We start from the raw sequence: 19,709 nt of genomic DNA on the forward strand, positions 1-19,709 counted from the left end.
GAAGTCACGAAACAAAGTCAACAACAGGTATGAAATGAAAACAATGACAACAACAACAAAAAGTTGCATTCACACACTTTGTGACTTGGTCAATTGTTCCTATACTGGACACAAGATTCTTGCCTGGGTTTGTCTGAAAAGTCATACTAAAATTTTGTCAACAGGGGGAGCTCAAGGAATACCTGAAAATAAAATTGACCTGCTTTAGCAGACCTGGAAAAAAAAAGAGTAGGGGAAGAAATAAAATCATTCTGATGTGACCATACGATTTTGTTATTAACTGGAAAATAACAGGAAATAAATTTAAGGCAGTATAAGTAGATAGTGTTAATGAGACAGTATACAGTAGAGAGTGATTTACTTCGATTTCCGTTGCTGGGGAAATCAAGTGAAAACTTGGATTTTGCTGTTGTAAAAATGACAATGCCCTGATAGAGCTGAGCTCTTAAGATTTATTTCCATTTAAGTGATTTTGCTTAAGGGAACCTCAGAATAATCATGCTTTGTTCAGACACAGAAATAAAATTCAAGGATGGAAGTTGTAGGAAATAGCTGGTCAAAATTCTATAGTGGGATAGTGTAATGGGCTTTCATCTGCAATGTACTAAACTAGGGAGTTCAGAAAACCGGTATAGGCTTCTCCATGATGGAAAGAATCTCTCCCACTGATTTATTAGAGTGTCCTTAAATTAAAAATCCTACTGCAGAGATCTGCTTAGGACAGCGTCAGCCCTTGGAACTGGACCCATCACTGATAGGGATGTGGTATTTGGCAATTGATTTTTAAGACGCAAATAAGGCCATAATTTGTGGAGGGGAATGTGGTAGGGTCTGAAGGTTTTTGTGATAGATCTTCGTGGTTTCAAGATTGTGATAAGAAAGGACATTAGTGGATGCTTGATTTATAAAAGGTTGTCTTCTAAATACTTAAATATATTTCTCATAAAAAGCTGTGACTACAAATGTCTTCCTCACAGGAGCTTGGGTCTCCACAAAGCATACAGAAGTAAGAGTTACTGCTTTTTAACTGTTACATATCTCACATATACAGGCAGCATGTGTCAGGTGTTCCTATTCTGACAGAGGAACAAAAACTCACCAGTATTCTCCATCAGAGCATTTTTAGTCACTTTCAGAGCATAAACTCAAACACACAGATCATAAATACAAATATATGCCCTAGTTTCCATGACAACTCCACAAAGGACTCCAAGGTCACTTGCAAACCAGGAATGGGTCATTCCATTGCACATGGACATGAATGAAAGTACGTGAACTAAATCAGTTGATTTTTTATTCAACCCATCAGGTGAAACACAAACCTTAAAGGGCAAAGAAATTGACACCACAAAGTAATAAGCTTTTTTTCCTAACTTAACGATTTTCACATAATGTGTCATGATTTTTGATCATTACCTTATCTCAGTGGGAACAGAAGTGATTTTAAGATACTTTGTAATAATAGAGAACTGATCAAAGAAATTACAAAATACCTCTAACATGCAATTTAATGTGGTCAATTTAAATCATGTTCTTCAAGAGTATTTAAATTCATGGAAGCTGTTCAGTCGTGCATTGCTTTGGAAAAAAAGTAGGCTATGAAATAAAGTCTTTTTAAAAAATAACACATACAAAGACTGGAACAATGCATAGCAAACTGCTAATAGCAGTTTTCTTTGTAAAGTGCTATCCTATGTATTTTTTGACCTTTAAATGTTCCCCCATATTGTCTGTGGTTATTGGTCTTTATGTTTCTAACCAGAAAAGCATGGTTGAATTTTAAATAAATCAAGCTGTTCAAGAGAATAGTAAAAGTAAAATATGATTATTTCCTACCTCATTTCCTTTACTTCCAGCACTGGACTTCATTTCCTTTGGTTGCTGTGAATAAGAAACAACAGTGTTTAGATGGAGGAGCACTGTCAGCCACACATCTAGGTGAGCACACCTACTGGTCACCATTTTGCTGTCTGTAGTTACTTCCAGGACAGGAACTCCACCTGTAACTCATAGAAACCTGGCCCGACTGTCTACATTCAGCAGATAGGGGTTTCTGGCTTCACTTCACAGAATGAGACTTTAGAAACTCCCAGTTAGATAAATGAGCAAGTTGACATACCATTATGACTGCTTTTTCAGCCAACATTTTGGAAAAAGAAAACCATGCTGGGATCTTTTGGAATCTATTCAGAACTTGTGTCTGGAAAGCGTTATTTTAGCTAACCTGTGGCCAGTGTGATTCTAAGTCTCTACGAAACTGAGTCCAACCGGAGGGCTTGGGAAATAAATTCAGGCAATGTGTCCTTCGGCAAAATAAGTTACTGAGTGGCATTATAGTGGAAGATTTACTGCCACAAGAATGTTCAGGATACAGATTACCGAATGGAAAATAGAGCAAATCATATACATTGTGTACCATTTGATCACACTATGAAATATATTCAGATGTATGTATCTTATTTTTAGAAATCTCTAAACCATAAAAATAAGGTTGCTAATTGCATTATATCAGGGTGTTGGTAATACAGGCGATTTTTAATCATTAAAAATTGCTTCTACTTCATCTATTCTTGTATTAAAAAATCAATTGTTATTATGCATAATAAATGTCAAAGTGCTTTACAGAAAGTGAGTAGAATTGAAAACTAAGGTTTTATTATTTTATATCTCATAGCGTCTGAAATAGAAACCTAACACATTTTTGGTATGTTCCCTGTCCTTCATTATGCATGTGACTTTTTGGGGTAAGAAAGACACCTCCAAGTTAAGAGCTCTTACCGCTTATTTGCCAAACTTTGCCCATATTTGAAAAAGTTTGTTGAGGATGGGAAATGAGCTTAACCAAGGAGTGCTAGTTACAAAGTCATGACTCTCTATTACATTTTATTTATTTAGTAGTCTCAAACAAGAGGGATTCAATTAAAAACTGTACTCTTCAATACTGAAACTCACACAAATCTAAAACTAGCATAAATTTATGTATGCAGGTATCTCTTAGTTAACTGGGAAAAATTTCATCTTAGTGGATCTTTTGAGGCTGATTCAGTGGTGCCCCAAGATTCAGGTGAGGTACTTGTTAAATCAATAAGCCAGAGAAGTAACTTGTTTCTGGCAAGAATAGCAATAAGGTCTTTCAGAATCTAAGAACTATGCAAAGAAAAAGAAAAAGGACAGGAAAAGAACTCTAGGTCAAAAGGAAGTGGTAAAACCAAGCAGCAAGAGGAGGAGGCTGGGTCAGAGCTTTCTAGACATGTCAAAGCAAACCGCACAATTGCCCGACTCTGGAACAGCCCGTTTCCTGCTGTCCTCTAAAATGAGAAATGCTGTCAGTTACATGTGTTACTATTAGCTATCACTCCTTGGGGGAGATTTTGCAAATGAAACCAGGAATGCCTATTCAACATGAGATGAATTAACTTTGTCAGTATCATAAAAATATATTGAGCAACTATTTTGTGTCCTAGATACCACACTGTCATTGTGAAGTCACAGCTTCTGAGTTCAGTGTGATGTGTACCATTTTTGTTTTTCACAGATGACATGTTTTTCTTGATCTCATGTATGAAACAGTGACAAATAAAATACACTGGATTATAAGGCTTACTGAAAAAGATGTATCCAATCTGGGCAGGAGAAGGGGAAGCCACTGTGATTTTTATTGTCAAACTTACCAAATGTCGAAATTCTACCGAGAGACTCCCATTGGAGGATTCTTCAATGGACATGGCTTTGACGTGAGTTCCACAAAGGACAAATCTTCGATTGCTAGAGGAAATCTTAGCTATTTACATGGTCACGGGTACAGTATTGATAAGGAAAGCAAAAAACTCTACAAAGTTAAAGTACCTTACCTTAGAGTTGAAACATTCCTGTAAAGCCAAAAATACTCTTTAAAATTTGGTGTGTATTAGCTCTAGGAAAAGTATTCTATGGTATTTTCAAGGATAGTATACACAATTTCAAGTTTTTATAGTAAAGCTTTTAACATCATGTCTTGATTGGGCTCTTGTAAATTAACTTTAAAACCAAATATTTGAAGTGCACTGACATGGAACATCAGAACAGAAAGTTTAAAAGTTTCAAATCATTCTGGGAAATAAGGACTATTCATTTAAAACCTTTTACATTTTCACTTCTCAAAATGAAATTAGAAAACTTACTTGTCTATTGATGCTTTCACTTTTACCTGATAGTTTAGTTCTGGCAATTTTATTAGCAGTCTGTAAAGAGACATCAATAAATAATAAAACATAAATATAAATATATTCATTTTCATATTTTCATATTGAAGCATACATTTTTATATATTCATGGCAGTAAATATGCAGAAAGCTTCTGTTATCTCCAGTTACAAGTCAATGCGTTTTAAAAATGTACAATTCCCTTTTTGTTTGCCATGTTTCTCATGCTGACATCAGCCACTTGCTATCATTGAAAAACATTTGGAAAGTGCCTCCATATTGCTTCAGTTGATGTGTGTCAAACAGAGGAATCTCCATTCACGGAGGGGCTGGCATTGTGGCGTGGCAGGTAAAGCTGCTGCTTGCGATGCCAGTGTCCCACATGCCCCACTTCCGGTCCAGCTCCCCGCTAAAGGCCTGGGAAAAGGAGCGGATGATGCTCATGTGTTGGGGCCACTGCCAATCAAGTGGGAGATCCTAATGAAGCTCCTGCCTCCTGCCAGCCAAATAGGAAGCGAACTGGAAATGCAAGATCTCTCTTTCCATTCCTTTCTCTGTATCTCCTTGAAAGTAAAATAAACTTTTTAAAAAAGTTCTTGGAATATGTGCATTATCAAAGAAAAAAATTATGCACTAATGAAATTCATTTTTTTGTACCCAAATAAAATTTATCTTTTAATTTTGCTTTTCCATGAATTTTCAAAGCAACCTTGTACACTAGCCAGGTTAGGAATATGCATGTACATATTGTGTACACAGATATACATAATAGATATATATACACAACATATACATAAATAATGTATACACATATACACATATACATACATAAAATATGCACGTTTCTCTCACTTATACAATACATATATATACAATATATATGTTAAATCTCAAATTTGAATGAAATCTATAAATATAAGTAACATTTTTCCAATTTTCTATTATTATGGCTAAATTTTATCCTCATACTATTAAAAAATCTATTTGTGAATTTGGCACAACTAAATATTTTAATAATGATGACTTTATGGTGATTATACTGAGAAACGCCAGTCCTTGCTGTAGAATGTGAAAAATCTCAGTTCAAATACATTGTAACCTTTAAAACCTTGTCATTAAGTAGCAGCAAAAAATGTTCATAATTTAAAAAAAGACCAAAGTTCAAACAAATGATTAAACTTTAGAATAACAATTTGTTTCTTTAAGAAAAGGTTTATTTTTTATTTGAAAGGCAGAGTTACAGGGAGAAGTTGCAGCAGCAGTTGTAGCAATAGAAGAAAAGAGATAGAGAGAGATGTCTTCCAGACACTGGTTTACTCCCTAAATAGCCACAACGGCCAGAGAGCTAGTCTAGTCCAGAAACCAGGAGCCAGGAACTTCTTCTGGCTCTCCTACACAGATACAGGGGTCCATGGACTTGGGCCATCTTCTACTCCTTTTACTGAGAAGACCATAAGCAGGTACCAGGATTGGAGGTGAAGCAGCTGGGACACGAACCAGCATCCATAGAGGATGGTGGCTTAACAAGATTAGCCTGCTAAGCCACCATGCTGGTGCCATCACTCTTTCCTTGAAGTAAGTACACGCAATGCTTTGATAGAGAGGAGTTTTAGGGGAAATACTACTATATAAATGATCATCTATCACGACATTGGGGAACAGAGATCAGAGATGAAGGATGGAGACCCAACAGTCATGTGGAAGAGTAAGCCAGACTCTCTAAACTAGATAATAAAGGCTGTTAGTGCCAAAAGTATAGATGCGGCTAGTGAGCCAGAGACTTGTCCACCGGGAAGCTTCTGCTGAGTGGTCCCTACTGAGCTCTCCCTTTAGTTTCAGAGAGCATCTGAACCTTACTGTATCATCTATAGGAAAGTCTCTATGAAAAGTGGGATGCCAACCACCTGTCTACTCCGTTTCTCTCTGTTGTTTCCGTTGCTAATTTATACAGCCATGTAGGAATGAGGAAAGAAACTTGGAGAAGAAAGAAATTTTAAAAAAATTAAAATGGCTTCTGCTTTTTGGTTTCAATTCTTAAGTCTTGGCGCTAAACTCACAAAAATCTGATTAAACATTTTAATTAGGATCTTGGAAATGTAAACTGAAAAGAAATACCTTCACTTTCAAATGGAGTTCCAGTAGTACTGTCCTTATCACAGGACCCTAAATTGTGCTCTAGCATAACATTAGCATTTCTTTTTGTATTCATCTGTGGTTTCGACTTTCCAGAGGTGAGTTAGTGATCAATAGCTTAAAGCTTCAGGCCTTTGGATTTGAGGCACAATGGACATCTTCAAAAATAAAAACTTAAGCTCATTGTTACAAATGCCATTAGGGAAAGCTTGATTGCTCATGCTATTGAAAAAGATCAATGCACAGAAAAAACAAAGCAGCTAGAGCATAGTAGTCATATATCTTTAAATCAGGTATCTAGTGAAGAGCTACTGAAAATTGCAGCCTTGAGAATTTCTTTGGTAAATACAAGCAGGCAGTTAAGTAGTGGCACGAAGATGTAGAAAATAGTTCTGGAGATGATACCCAAAGTCTTCATGATCTATCCTAATCTGTGCTCTCCAATCTATTTGACCCCCTTCCACACTGTCACAAAACAGACTCAGCATGCCACAATTTCTGTTGTCTCACTCTTGTAGCACTTCTCCATCCCCAGTGTCTCCAGCCTTCTCTCAAATCAGCCTTCACCGCACTTCATTTATATCTTGTGCCTGATACAATGATCCCATATCCTGTGCAGACACCCCTCATGTCCTCTTCATACTCCGCAAACTCTTGCTCTTGACAAGCAGGGCTCCTGCCTTCACCCTGTGGGTGTCTAAACAAGCTCAGTGCTAGGTAGTCAACACTGACCACCTGAATGTAAAGCACAAGGAGAGAGGGGAGGTCTGGTTACACAGCTGCTGCTCCACAAACCCATAAGACCACAGAACCCCTCTGACCTACCTGAGTTTCACAGTGAACTGAATGAGGGTTTTAAGGACCATCGGCCTCTGAGGGTGGGTGGGCATGCATGGCTGTCGCTCAACCACAAATGAGCTAGATGGAAAGGAAAGAAACGTGTCATCTGAAAGCACAGATGGGATTCACTGATGAACAGGATGCTGTCCTCTCAGGAAGTCCACATTTTCTACACTTCAAAGGGTTTCAAACCTCCGTTAAATCCACATCATCTAATGACTTCTCTTAAATAATCACCATGAGATAGGAAAATGACTAAACACTGTCCCTAAGCAACAGTAGAAAATGATTGTTATACTTGCGTCACCTACGATATTAAACAGATAAATTTCATGCCAATTTTGGTCTAATATTTGCATTTCTGTTATAAATGACTATTTTCCCCTTTTAGATGAGCATCTAAGCACACAAAAATAGTCTGAGAAATGTAGTTACAAAGAAATCCCTGAAATTTGCTCTTAAATGTGAAAGAAGGGTTGTAACTGAATGATGTAACTTTACTCATGAGTGGTGGAAGTGTTAAACAAGTAGTGAGGAGCAGAAACGTGGCTGCTGGAATTTCTGAGACTGTTCACTTTTGAAGTTTACTGTTTGACACTTCCCTGCCACTCTTCCGCCTATACATCCAATCCCTGGGCTGGGGGTTGATACAGGTCAGCAGAAGTGAGGCAGGAATGAGTATTTTTAATGGATAACACGTTACTTACTTCTTAAAAAGGTTGTAGATCAAGAAGGTGACTCTTTCTAGCAGGTGTGTCCTTTGTAGTGGGACAGGATCACCTTCATATGTCATTTTTGTAGATTGCTCCTCTAATTTCTCCAATTGCCTTCTGAGTTGGAACAGACTTTCTGCCAATAGTGTAAAGCTATTGAACAGCAAATGAAATGTGGAGATAGCATTTTTCACTTAACAGACAAGCATTTTAAAATTGATTATGCTTAATAAACAGTCATTGAACTCTTACTAATTAAATGAATTAGTGTTTATTTTCCTAATCCATTTTTTGTCAAAATAGGCATCAGACACATGTATTAACAGTTTTCTAAATGTACTTTCCATTACAGACATTATTTATGACATTTTGTTAGCACCTGGAAACAAATTTTGTAATTTCCTGAACCTTCTAAGCCTCACTATCCTAAGAAAGTGGCACTCACTAAAAGGCAAACAAACAACAAGCTAGACTGTAACATACATGAGATGAAGAATGCTTCTCTAAGAACAATTTCTTCTCTAAGAAATTGACTTCTACGACGAGTTTATACAAGTCCTAAGGATTGACCAAAACTGGTCAGCATGTCTCTCTGGAGAGAAGTATGTGAGAGATATGTGCTTGGAGTTTTACTCACTACCTGGTTCTCTCACTTCAGATACGAAGGTGGGTGCTAGAGGGTCAGAAGTCCCAGGAAAAGAGGATTAAAAATGGACCTGGCCAGGGCCTCTAATGACAATGGAGGTGAAAATCTCTTCAGACTTGAGAAGTCCACCTGGTCCTAGAGCAACTTTTCCTAATTAAAGTAGCCTGCATTTAAAACTGCCCAAATAGCTGTCCAATTCTGATTTCTCACCTGAATACTTTATTTCTCTCTCTTTTTAAATTATCTTGCTGTCATGATATCAAAGTACAATGTGACTAGATAATCAGCATGTTTTAAAGTGAGCCTAACTCCTTACTTTGCTTGAGAAACAGGCTGCATAGGGCTGAACTTTTATTGCGAGAGTCTCATGGTATTATATACTTCCTTTGGATTGAGCTGTGCTATTTAGAAAGCAATTTCAGGGGCCTGGGGTGGAAGACTAGTGGCTAAAGTCCTCGCCTTGCACACACAGATCCCATATGGGTGTCGGTTCTAATCCTGGCCGCTCCACTTCCCATCCAGCTCCCTGCTTGTGGCCTGGGAAAGCAGTTGAGGACAGCCCAAAGCCTTGGGACCCTGCATCCACATAGGAGACCCAGAAGAGGCTCTTGGCTCCTGGCTGCGGATGGGCTCAGCTTTGGCCGTTGTGACTACTTGGGGAGTGAATCATCGGACAGAAGATCTTTCTCTCTGTCTCTCCTCCTCTCTGTATATCTGAGTTTCCAATAAAAACAAAATAAATCTTAAAAAAAGAAAGCAATTTCAAATTTTAATTGAACACTTTCCTTCTATTTCCTAATTATTATTTTAATCAGATTTATCTTGCATGCATGACAGAACACTCCATCTCCTAATGCAAAAGATAATGCCAACATTTAATTACACGTGTGTCAATAGATACGGAAGTCTGTGCTGTGTTACAGATTTTTAAAATTTATTTTGTAATCAACAAATACAAATTTTATATATCTATGGTATGCAATGTGATGCTGTTAGTTACTTGTAAATTGTGGATTGGATTTATGTAATCCAAATAACATGCATTACCTCACATATTTTGTGTGTGATAATAACACTTAAATACTGATTTCTTAGTAATATTCAACTATGATTGTACTGTTATTAACTAGTTATCATGATGTACAACAGATTTCTTGAACTTACCCCTCCTATCTTACTGAGATTGTGTATCCCTTAAAAAACATCCTTAGCAGAATAAATTGCTTTGTTGAAGACACTAAACTTATATTTAACTCTGAGCTCTTAAGTCACATATTTCTAAAAGTTTAGATATTTAAAGATTTTTTGAAACTAATTACGTATTGTGTCCTTAAAGAAAGTATATAGCTAATTGCAAAACTGGACTTGAGTCTTTTAAAATTAACATCTTGTAGAGAAAATTAAGTGACTCCATAGATGCTTCATTCCTCTGCCCCAGAAAAGTGAAAACCAAGAACACACATATCTATATTTTGAACTACAGAGTTCCTAGCCACTAACAAGCCATTAATAAGCTGAACACCTGACATTCTGGTTTGAGGCTGCCTTCTCTGGCTGAGCAACACTGAAGTTTTGTATTTCCTGTGGTTTTCACTAGAAACTCCAGGCACTTTGTCTTACCAGTTTTGAAGCTGGTCGAGCCCATTATGGAGTGGTCCTCCAATGCAGGCGATTTGCTGCCTCCGCTTCCAGTCCTGCAGCTCCTCTATGAGCATGTTGTTCATCAGCAAATCTGTTTCATTCACTATTTGGGTCATCTTACTGAGGGCTTCCTGAAAACAAAGATGACTACTGAAGACAGTTGCTGAAGAAAAGAAGCAGACTCATGCAGAGTTTGACATCTAAAACAACTGAAGCTGGGAGACAGATGCTGGTTAAGATTTTGACCGTTATACAAAGTACTAGTTTCTGTGTTCCCAGCAATGTCTTTTTTTTGAATTATTTTTTAATGATTTTAACATAGTTGATTAGGGCGCAAAGGGTCAAGGGCTACAGGAAAGTGGATGAGACCACTGTTTCCACATTTTCTTTTTTTTCCCCCTTTTTTCCTTCCTGTAACTTGGGGTGGGGGAAGAAAAGGGAGAAGCCACTCAGCCTCCCAACCATCCCAGGGTCCCTGATGTAGGGCATGCTCTGAGGGTCCTGCTCAAGTGTTTTTGATAATTCAACAGTTGCCGATCTTGCCACTCCAATCACAATGAAATCTCTTGAGAATTCACTGACTGACATAATCCAACTTAAGAGTCTCCATTTGCCCGGGTATTCACTGTCAACGCTTGGCTGGGGTAGTTGATCAATTTGTTCTGTCTTCCATCCTCTGTTATGGTACCAAGTGTCCTCTGCAGGGTCCAATGCACTGCCATAGCCTCAATGTGCATCTGATATGCTGTTCACTGTTCCATCTAATCACTGAGGAGGCCCAGCTCTGACACATGCACTCCACAGCCAGACCATGGAACCTACAATTCTCTCCATGATTGAAGTTTTGAGTCCAGTGTTTCAGTTGGGGGTATCCCCAAAGAAACCTCATCTGTGGTGATCCCAGACCTGATTATTGTCTGTGCTTGCCAATAAAGGTTCCAGCACAGTCTGTTGCTCAAATCAGCCTATGTACACAATGTAGGTTGCAATTGCTGAGTCAGTTCTTTCTCCAACCATCCCCTCAATGCAAACCAATGGGTGTTGCAGCCCAGTCTGATCCTGCCCATCACACACTTACCCCTAGTTCCAGCTCACGCTGGTGGGGGCTACAGCCTAGCCCAGTTCAGCCAGCTCCTAGCCCCGGCCCTAATGTGAACAGGCTGGATTTGCGGCCTGACTCGGAATGACCCACATACCATTCTGGTTCTCGGATTTGCCAGTGGGTGATATGAATTGGCCCAGCCTGGCTCACCCTAGACCTGAGCCAGTGGGTACCATGTATGTCATACAATGTATGTCAGTGGGTACTATAACCTGACCTAGTCTGGGCTGCTCCCTGTCTTGGTTCTTGTGCTCACCTGCAGGGACTGTGTCCTGACATAGGAGTTCCCCAAGTTCTCCATCAAAACCTCTCCCAATGCCAGATCTTGCACACATCAGTGGGTCCATGGGCCAGTCCTAATTAGTCCACCTCCTGTATTAGCAGGAATAGTGGCCTTTCCTGACCAGCCCTCACCCATTCCGGTTCTTACTGTTGGGTGCTACAGCTCAGCCAAACCTGTTCCACACCCAGACACAGCTCATGTGTGGCTCAGCAGGGGCAGACACCTACCCCAGCCTGTCCTACACCCACCCTGGTTCTCACAAGCACCAGTGGGTGTTGGAGTCTGGCCCAGTCTGGCGCACCCCAGACCTATTCCACACCTGCACCAAGGGATACTGCAGCCATGTCCAAACCAGACCAGATCATAGCCCCCACTCTGGCCCTTGCGCCCACCAGTGGGAACCACAACCCAACTAGGCCATCCCCTTAGCTCTCCAACCAGGCCTTTTCCCAGCCACAGATTTCGTGTGTGCCAGTGGTTGCTCTAAACCAGTATGGCACTGCTCCTGACCTATCTTTGTCTTTTCTGCAGCCTGGTCTGACCCGGCTTGCCCCTAGTCCTAGTTCTTGCTGGCAGGTGCTACAACCTGGCCCTGCCCAGTTTGCTCCCATCCCTGGTTCATGCAAATCGGTAGGTGTGATAGCCTAGACTGGCATGACCTGTTCTCTAGCCTGGTTTTGGCACTTGCCAGTGGCCTAATGTTTGCTCGGCCCTGCCCAGTCTGCCCCCTTCCAAAACCAACCCAATGGATAAAATTACCTTACCCAGGCTGCCCAACACCCAGGCTTGGACCATGTGCTCACCAATGAGAGCTATGATCCACTAAGGGGAGCTTCTCAAGTTCCCCCGCTCAGGCCACTCCCAGATCCAGATCTCACACAAGCCAGTGGGTGCTAGAGGTCCTTACCTTGCAAAGGCAACCCCCTCCGTCCCAGCCTTTGTAGGAGCTGGTGGATGTTGCAGCCCACCCCCCTACACACACCCTGTTTTAGGGTGCACATGTGGTTCCTAGAAATGTCTTTTCAAACAGGCAATTTACTATATAATTAAATGATATCATAAAGAAAGAAGAATGATCACAATTCAATAGTCTCATAAATGGATGCAAGTACAGGGAAACTGGAATTGAAAAATAAATTTAATATGTTTTAAAATCCAAGAACAGCATTTTCATAATATGCATTTCTCATGAACTTGTTAAAGAGCCTTCACATGTATATATATAAACATATATATACACACACTCCTGCGACATTGATTCTTGTACTCTAAATCACTTTTGTCTTTTAAAAGATGTATATACATTTATTCTTTATAAATATGATTACATGTTAACTTCAAAATGAACTGACTAAAAATTGAGACCTTTCATGTTAATTTTTATTAGGTCTTTGTTTGGATTTTGGGTGGCATGGTATAACTTTGTATAGTCCAGGAGTTGGAAGATATGAATTTCTGAACTGGCTTTGCTACAAGCTTTATGAATTGAGATGTAGCATTCAGCTTTGCTAGAACCTGACCTTTTTATCTGTACAATTACATGAGCAGATTAGATTATTACCAAGGTTCTTTTTCTCCCTCAAATTCTACTTGTAAAGTTTAATAAAACATTATGTGTAAAATGTGCAGCACAGATTTTTGTTTTGTCTGTGATAAATACTTTCCATGCTTACAATCTGATATGTAACTGTGTAACTTTATAATTAGAGCAAAAATTAACCTCATACTTTTTGTTCTCACAGAAATTCCTTCACAAAAAATGGAGCTAAACTTTCAGATATGAACTAGGCATTTATCAATGATTGGATAAAAATCAATTGTATTTATTCTTAAGGAGAGATAGAAAGTTGAAAAAGCAATGTTTCCATTCCTTTCCATTTAACAAGAAAATGTTCTTTGGGCCTGGCGCAGTCGCCTAGCGGCTAAAATCCTTGCCTTGCATGCTCCGGGATCCTACATGGGTACCAGTTCTAATCCCGGCAGCTCTACTTCCCATCCAGCTCCCTGCTTGTGGCCTGGGAGAGCAGTCGAGGATGGGTCAAAGCCTTAGGACCCTGCACCCACTTGGGAGACCCAGGAGAGGCTCCAGTCTCCTGGCTTCGGATCAGCGCAACTCCAGCTGTTGCAGCTTCTTGGGATTTGAATCATCAGACAGAAGATCTTCCTCTCTGTCTCTCCTCCTCTCCATATATCTGACTTTCCAATAAAAATAAAATCTTTAAAGAAAAAAAATGTTGTTCCTCTTCTTGGGAATTGGTGAGATTGAATATATTCAAATGTTAGTAACCTTTCTGGAGTCCAGAAAATTGCTTAATACTGTAATTTCTCAGAGTAGAACAAAGACCATATATTTCTGCCAATTATTAAATTAAAAAAAATTTCCTTATAATAACATTAATATTTATTTGTCTTCCCTCTTCAAAGCCCTGAACCAACCACTTTCCTCAGGTCACTTGGGGAGCTAAAGGAAAAGGAACATACAAGGGCAGCTGAGACATGAAACTAAGAACTAAGGTAGGTAGGGATGACTCCCTCACATGGCAAAGAAGAAAGGCCAACATCAGGAAGAAGGGGTAGCCTCCGAGATGGACAAGCCCAGGAGTGCATAGCAGAGCTGCTGCTCCAGAGACGGGATCCAGGCACATACAATGATGATGTTCCGAGGGCCCAGTACAGTGGCCTAGTGGCTAAAGTCCTCAGATGGGATCCCATATGGGCGCCAGTTCTAATTCCGGTGGCCCCGCTTCGGACAAAGGATCTTCCTCTCTGTCTCTTCTCCTATCTATATATCTGACTTTGCAATAAAAATAAATAAATCTTTAAAAAAAATGATGATGTTCTGAAATACGTTCTCAATCCCATGCCCAGAGCCAGACACCCCACCCATGGCATCCCTAGCCCAAGTGAACTTGGCTGCTGTGTCAGTGTCCTTTGGGATGGTCTGGTTTGCAAATTAACTCAAAGAGAAGTGAGATCAGGAAACACTGGATGACCTCATCTGGGAGTATCTCTGGTCCTCTGAGTATCACTGCAGACTGTGGTCAGCTAAGCAGTCCTGAGGTGCTAGTAACTGAATGCAGGCAAACTCGGAGCCTGCATCCATTGTCATGTTGGGAGGGGCTGGAGCAGGAGAGCTGCTCCCAGCGCAGAGAAGACAAAGAAACTCAAGTAATATTTGAAATATGTAACAGAAGCCATTGTAGCACATTAAGTACTACAACTCAGTCACATCTGAAACACTGATGAACACACACTGTATAAACTATCCACTTTGAGGTTCATATTAGCTGCAGTAAAGGTATCACATCAGCAAGACTGGATAAAGAAAATGTCATGTACATACGCATAATGGAATACCACCCAGCCATAACAAAGAATGAAATCCTGTCTTTTGCAACAAAATGGTGCAGCTGGAAACCATTATGCTTAGCGAAATAAGCAAGGTTCAAAAAGATAAATATGTTTTCTTTGATATGTGGAAGCTAAACAAAACATACAAAAAAGGTGAATTGGTCACTTTTAGGACAGGATTATTGTTTTTAGCCTATGTTTATACTCCAGTGGAAATGTGATCTTGTGGTCTTTCTACATTTTATTTATTGAATATTATGATTAGTAGCAAGTTAAGCCTGTGGATACAGAATGTATTAAAATCATGACTCTGAAAATACTGTTGAAGAAAGAGGGAAGAAGCAGGGGAGTGAGGGAAGTATGATGCACAGAATCTGTTTTCTGCAATTTAAAAGCAGACACAGAGGCTCTGGAGAGGTCTGGCACTGTGAGCCCAGGGAGAGAAAGAGTGTGAGCCTTTTCCTGGAAACACTTGACTTGTTATAAACGGAATGGATAAAATCTGAGTGCTTAATGTTTTTCATTAGGATTAGATTTAGGAAAAGGAGGAAACCAGGCAAAAAGGCAAATTAAAATTCTGTGCAAACCTTTCTCTTGAAGTCAAGGCTGTTAAGCATTTCTTGCAATGTCAAAATTTCCTGATTCATTAGAGCACTGTTCTTGTCACCTTGATCTGCAAAGGAAAGATCAGACTGAAACTCTTCCATCCAAGTCCTTTATTCCTCAAAGTCAAATCAGCCTCACTCAGCCTAATGTTCACTGTTCCCCTACTTGCAAGATACTTTATGCTAGCAATATGCTATTACTTGTAGATCCCGGACTTGTGAAAAGTCCTTAACGTTTAGCCACAGATATATAATCAAATAAATTAGTTTCCTTAAATCTAAATTTATACAGTTAAATTTCTGAAGGCTCAAACAAGAGGAAATGTTTAAAAATAAGACTTTAAAATGTATCATCCAAAACTATACAAGAGATGATCTGTTTTTTTGAAAATGAATTAATAAATACATAGGAATGTGAACACACAGAAAAATGGCTGACAGGAAATGTTTTTCTACAGTGCTTTTCTGTAGTTAGATTTCATGTCATTTCAATCTGGGATCTATTTTCCAAAATTTCTGCTACTAAGCATATTTCCACTTTTTGATGTTTAGAAAATTAAATTTTATATGTAAATATATATACATACATACACACTGCAAATGTATATATATATACACACACACATATATATTTTTAAACTCAGGGAGACTTTAGTAACCCCTTGATCATATTAGGAAGTCATTATTACTTTTGTTAAGTATGATAGAAATACTTTGATTCTACTAGAAAATTTTCTCTTATGAAATATTTGAACGCAGAGAGACAGACACAGAGAAAGCCAGAGATCTTCCATCCACCCCTTAAATGCCTACATCGGCAAGGGTTGAATAAGGCAGAAGTCAGGTGCCAGGAATCCAATGTAGGCCATCCAAACCAGTGGCAAGAATCTAAGTACTTAAGCCAACACCTATTGCTTCCCAGGGTATGTATCAGCAGGAAGCAAGATAAGAAACAGAGGTGGAATTCAAACTCATCCACTGAGATATGAGATTTAGGCAACCCAAAGGACACTGTTTTAACTCAGGTGCCAAACATCTGCCCCCTTATTTCTTTTAGAAGTATGCTGAAGAAAGGGGGTTAGTTTCTCATGCAATTTGTAACCCACTTTGAATTGGTTGGTTTAAAAAATGTATACACATATATTTATATGGTAAAAGAAAGAAAGACAAATAAATACTCATTACCTACATCTTCTCTCCAATGGGAAAAAAAAAATGCTTACCTAGCACAGTGGATCAAATTTACCTACCAATCTTGCCAGTAAAGAAGTCTCATTCACACTGTCTTTATCTCCCTACACAGAATTATATATAGAACAAAAACTTACCCATTGTCTGAATTGTTTTATACCTGTAGTCAAATTCATCTTGCAGATCTTCTAAGTATTTGGTGTCTTGCTCTGTCATCTTTTAGCAAGAGAAAACATACCCTGTTGTTACAATTAAGCTTGCCAAGGAAACAGCATCACAAGTGTTTCAGAATGCACTGTTTGGTGCTTTCTTCCTCCAACAGCACCCAAAGATTCTAATGAATCTCTGTTTCTGAATAACTAATTCATATTAAAATTTCTACTGCTCCCTAACTCCAAAAAGTCCTCTCTTAGGAAACTTATATTTGCCCCCAAATAGCCCTTTCTCCATAAACTCCAGTTTTAATCAGCTAAATTATTGGTTATGAGAATATCAAATTTGGGGTATATCAAATTTTGAATGTGTGTCCCAATTTGGTGACTTTTAAGGTATATGAACTTGAGCAAATGTCTTTTGTATTTCCGCCTCTCTATCTGTAAAATGTAGCAGAGGAGGTGGGCAGGAAGGAGAGATGATAACAGTTTCTATCTTGTGAAGGTGTTGTGAGGATCTCATGAACCAAAACTGCCTGAAAGATGCCCGATACCAACACATGTTTCATACAGTTGATCTTAGCCAAAAGGCCGAGAAGCGATAACACACGTTTCATAAACACTAGCTTTGATTACTCTTCTCTCCTCCATTTGTTATCTTATGCTTTGAAATGACTTATTCATATTTATGAACCTTACAAACAAAATACTATGAAATATAGTGACCATCCATCCATAAAAATTCCTACACATTTTTGAGTAAACGGGGTCCTAAACCTTACATATATAATCATTTCAGAAAGTGACAGCAAATTATTTTCATTTTTCACAAAAGAAAACTGAGTTCCAAAGTTACACAGTAATAGATACTTAGCATAAAATTTAATGCTGGGGTTTGAGCTGTGACATAAATATGCTGACTCCACTTACAGTGCTGTATACCATGAGAGTGCCAGATCATATCCTGGCTGCTCTACTTCAATTCAGTTCCTTGCTTGTAGCCTGGGAAAGTAGCCAATGGTGGACCAGGTCCTTTGGGGCCTGGTACACACATGGGAGACCAGGAAGAAGTTTCCGGGTCTTTGGACTGACCCAGCTCCAGTCATTGTGGTCATTTAGGAGGTGAACAAGCAGGTAGAAGGTATCTCTCTTTCTCCCCTTTGTAACTCTGTCTTTGAAATAAATAAATACATCTTAAAAAAAAAAAAAAGAATTCACAGCTGTCTACTTTGGCTTCAAATTGCTTATTCTTTCTTTTCACTACACCCCAATACCACCGGCAGCAGCATTTTACCATAATTTTAAATTCTGAAGACAGAGACCTATGAAAAGCCATTGGCTACTAAAATTCCAGCAATACACATAATTGTGGAAATGTAGCGAAATATGATTGTTTTAAGGCAGAGATACATTGAGGTTCAATTTTCTGGTTTCAAAATTGGAAGCTAAAAAAAAATGGCAATATTTTACAGAACGTTCTATGACTTACCATTGAAAAGTCAGTGCTAGAGTAAGCCACTAAAAGCATTTCACATAACATTATAACAGTGAACTGTGGAAATACCCAGAAGTAAACTTCAAAAGCTCCCTTAATGATCTGAAAATCTTTACAGGAGTGCCACCTTCCAAAACATTCCACAGAGGCTGAGTTCATTGCATAAAGAGGAAAGAAAATGAATCAAAAAGCACTCCTTTTGGGCCTGGTGCAGTGGCCTAGTGGCAAGGGTCCTGCCTTATATTTGCCGGGATCCCATATGGGCACCAGTTTTAATTCCAGCGGCCCCACTTCCCATCCAGCTCCCTGCTTGTGGCCTGGGAAAGCAGTGGAGGATGGTCCAAAGCCTAGGGATCCTGCACCCATGTGGGAGACCTGGAAGAGGCTCTTGACTCCTGGCTTTGGGTTGGCTCAGCTCTGGCCATTGCGGCTGCTTGGGGAGTGAATCAGTGGATGTAAGATCCTCTCTGTTTCTCCTCCTCTTTGTATATCTCTGACTTCTCCAATAAAAATACATTTTAAAAATATAAAAAAAAATTAACAAAGCACTGCTTTCTATTATATGCCAGGGTAAGATTCCTGGATTTGGAATCTGGGAGAAGGATGAGGTACATGACATTTGTTAGGCAAGTGCTTTCAGGAGAAAGGACACCAAAAGAGGGATAAGGAACAGGAAGGAACTAAGCAAGTACATGGTCTCTGCTTGAATCTGTGATCTGATGCCCTAAGAAGCTCAGCAAGCATGGTAGGCACCCAAGAATTAACTCTGACCTGAACAAGAGATTTAGCTTTTTCTTTCATCCTATGTAACTCTATTTTCTGGAGATAGCCCAGGGCTTCCTGTAGAGGAATTCTCCAGAGAAGTCATTAGTAGCCAACCCTTTCAGCATCTGGGGAATGTACAGGCCTGGTTGAAGTGGTCCTGTTGACACTCCACAACGTGGGCGTGTGCTCTATCATCAAACTTCGCAGGAACCAACCTGGGTGCAAAAATCTACCTGTGTGACTAATGTGGCTAATTATTCTTACTTTAATAAAAGCACATTCCCTGCCTTTACACACTTGCAGTCAGTACAATGTGCAAAAGTGTCTTGTTTAGGCTCATCCAGGCATAAACGCAGAGAATGAGAGATGTTCACTTATTGACAAATAGTCCTATGACTTCTGTATGTACTAACTTAGAGTCTGTAGGAGGAAGATGTGTGTTAGTTATAGGGGCACAGTGGCCAGCCTTAAGGAGAGACTAGCTTAAGGAGAGACTTTTTGTACCTCCTTGCTATGGCAGATCACAAAATCAGAAACTAGAAATACTCAGAAATACTATTGTGTAAACCACCTTCCTACTATATTCAGGCAATTAAAGGGTCAGTTCATCT

General features: G+C 39.3%; 1 protein-coding gene across 5 annotated transcripts in view; it reads right to left on the bottom strand.

The window, feature by feature from the left end:
- Positions 1-19,709, bottom strand: part of STAT4 (signal transducer and activator of transcription 4) — a 126,767-nt gene that overhangs the window by 22,476 nt on the left and 84,582 nt on the right. For all 5 annotated transcript variants that reach the window (XM_004576967.3, XM_058664740.1, XM_058664738.1 and 2 more), the window contains 9 exons: positions 16,824-16,902; positions 15,478-15,563; positions 10,134-10,285; positions 7,862-8,020; positions 7,140-7,232; positions 4,161-4,220; positions 3,852-3,869; positions 3,672-3,765; positions 1,837-1,881 (listed from right to left, as the gene is read on the bottom strand). In XM_004576967.3, coding sequence (XP_004577024.1) covers positions 1,837-1,881; positions 3,672-3,765; positions 3,852-3,869; positions 4,161-4,220; positions 7,140-7,232; positions 7,862-8,020; positions 10,134-10,285; positions 15,478-15,563; positions 16,824-16,902 — 786 coding nt within the window. The remainder of the gene's footprint in view (positions 1-1,836; positions 1,882-3,671; positions 3,766-3,851; positions 3,870-4,160; positions 4,221-7,139; positions 7,233-7,861; positions 8,021-10,133; positions 10,286-15,477; positions 15,564-16,823; positions 16,903-19,709) is intronic.

This window comes from Ochotona princeps, chromosome 5 (assembly GCF_030435755.1).
Source record: "Ochotona princeps isolate mOchPri1 chromosome 5, mOchPri1.hap1, whole genome shotgun sequence".
In the NCBI taxonomy this organism is placed as follows: Eukaryota; Metazoa; Chordata; class Mammalia; order Lagomorpha; family Ochotonidae; genus Ochotona; species Ochotona princeps.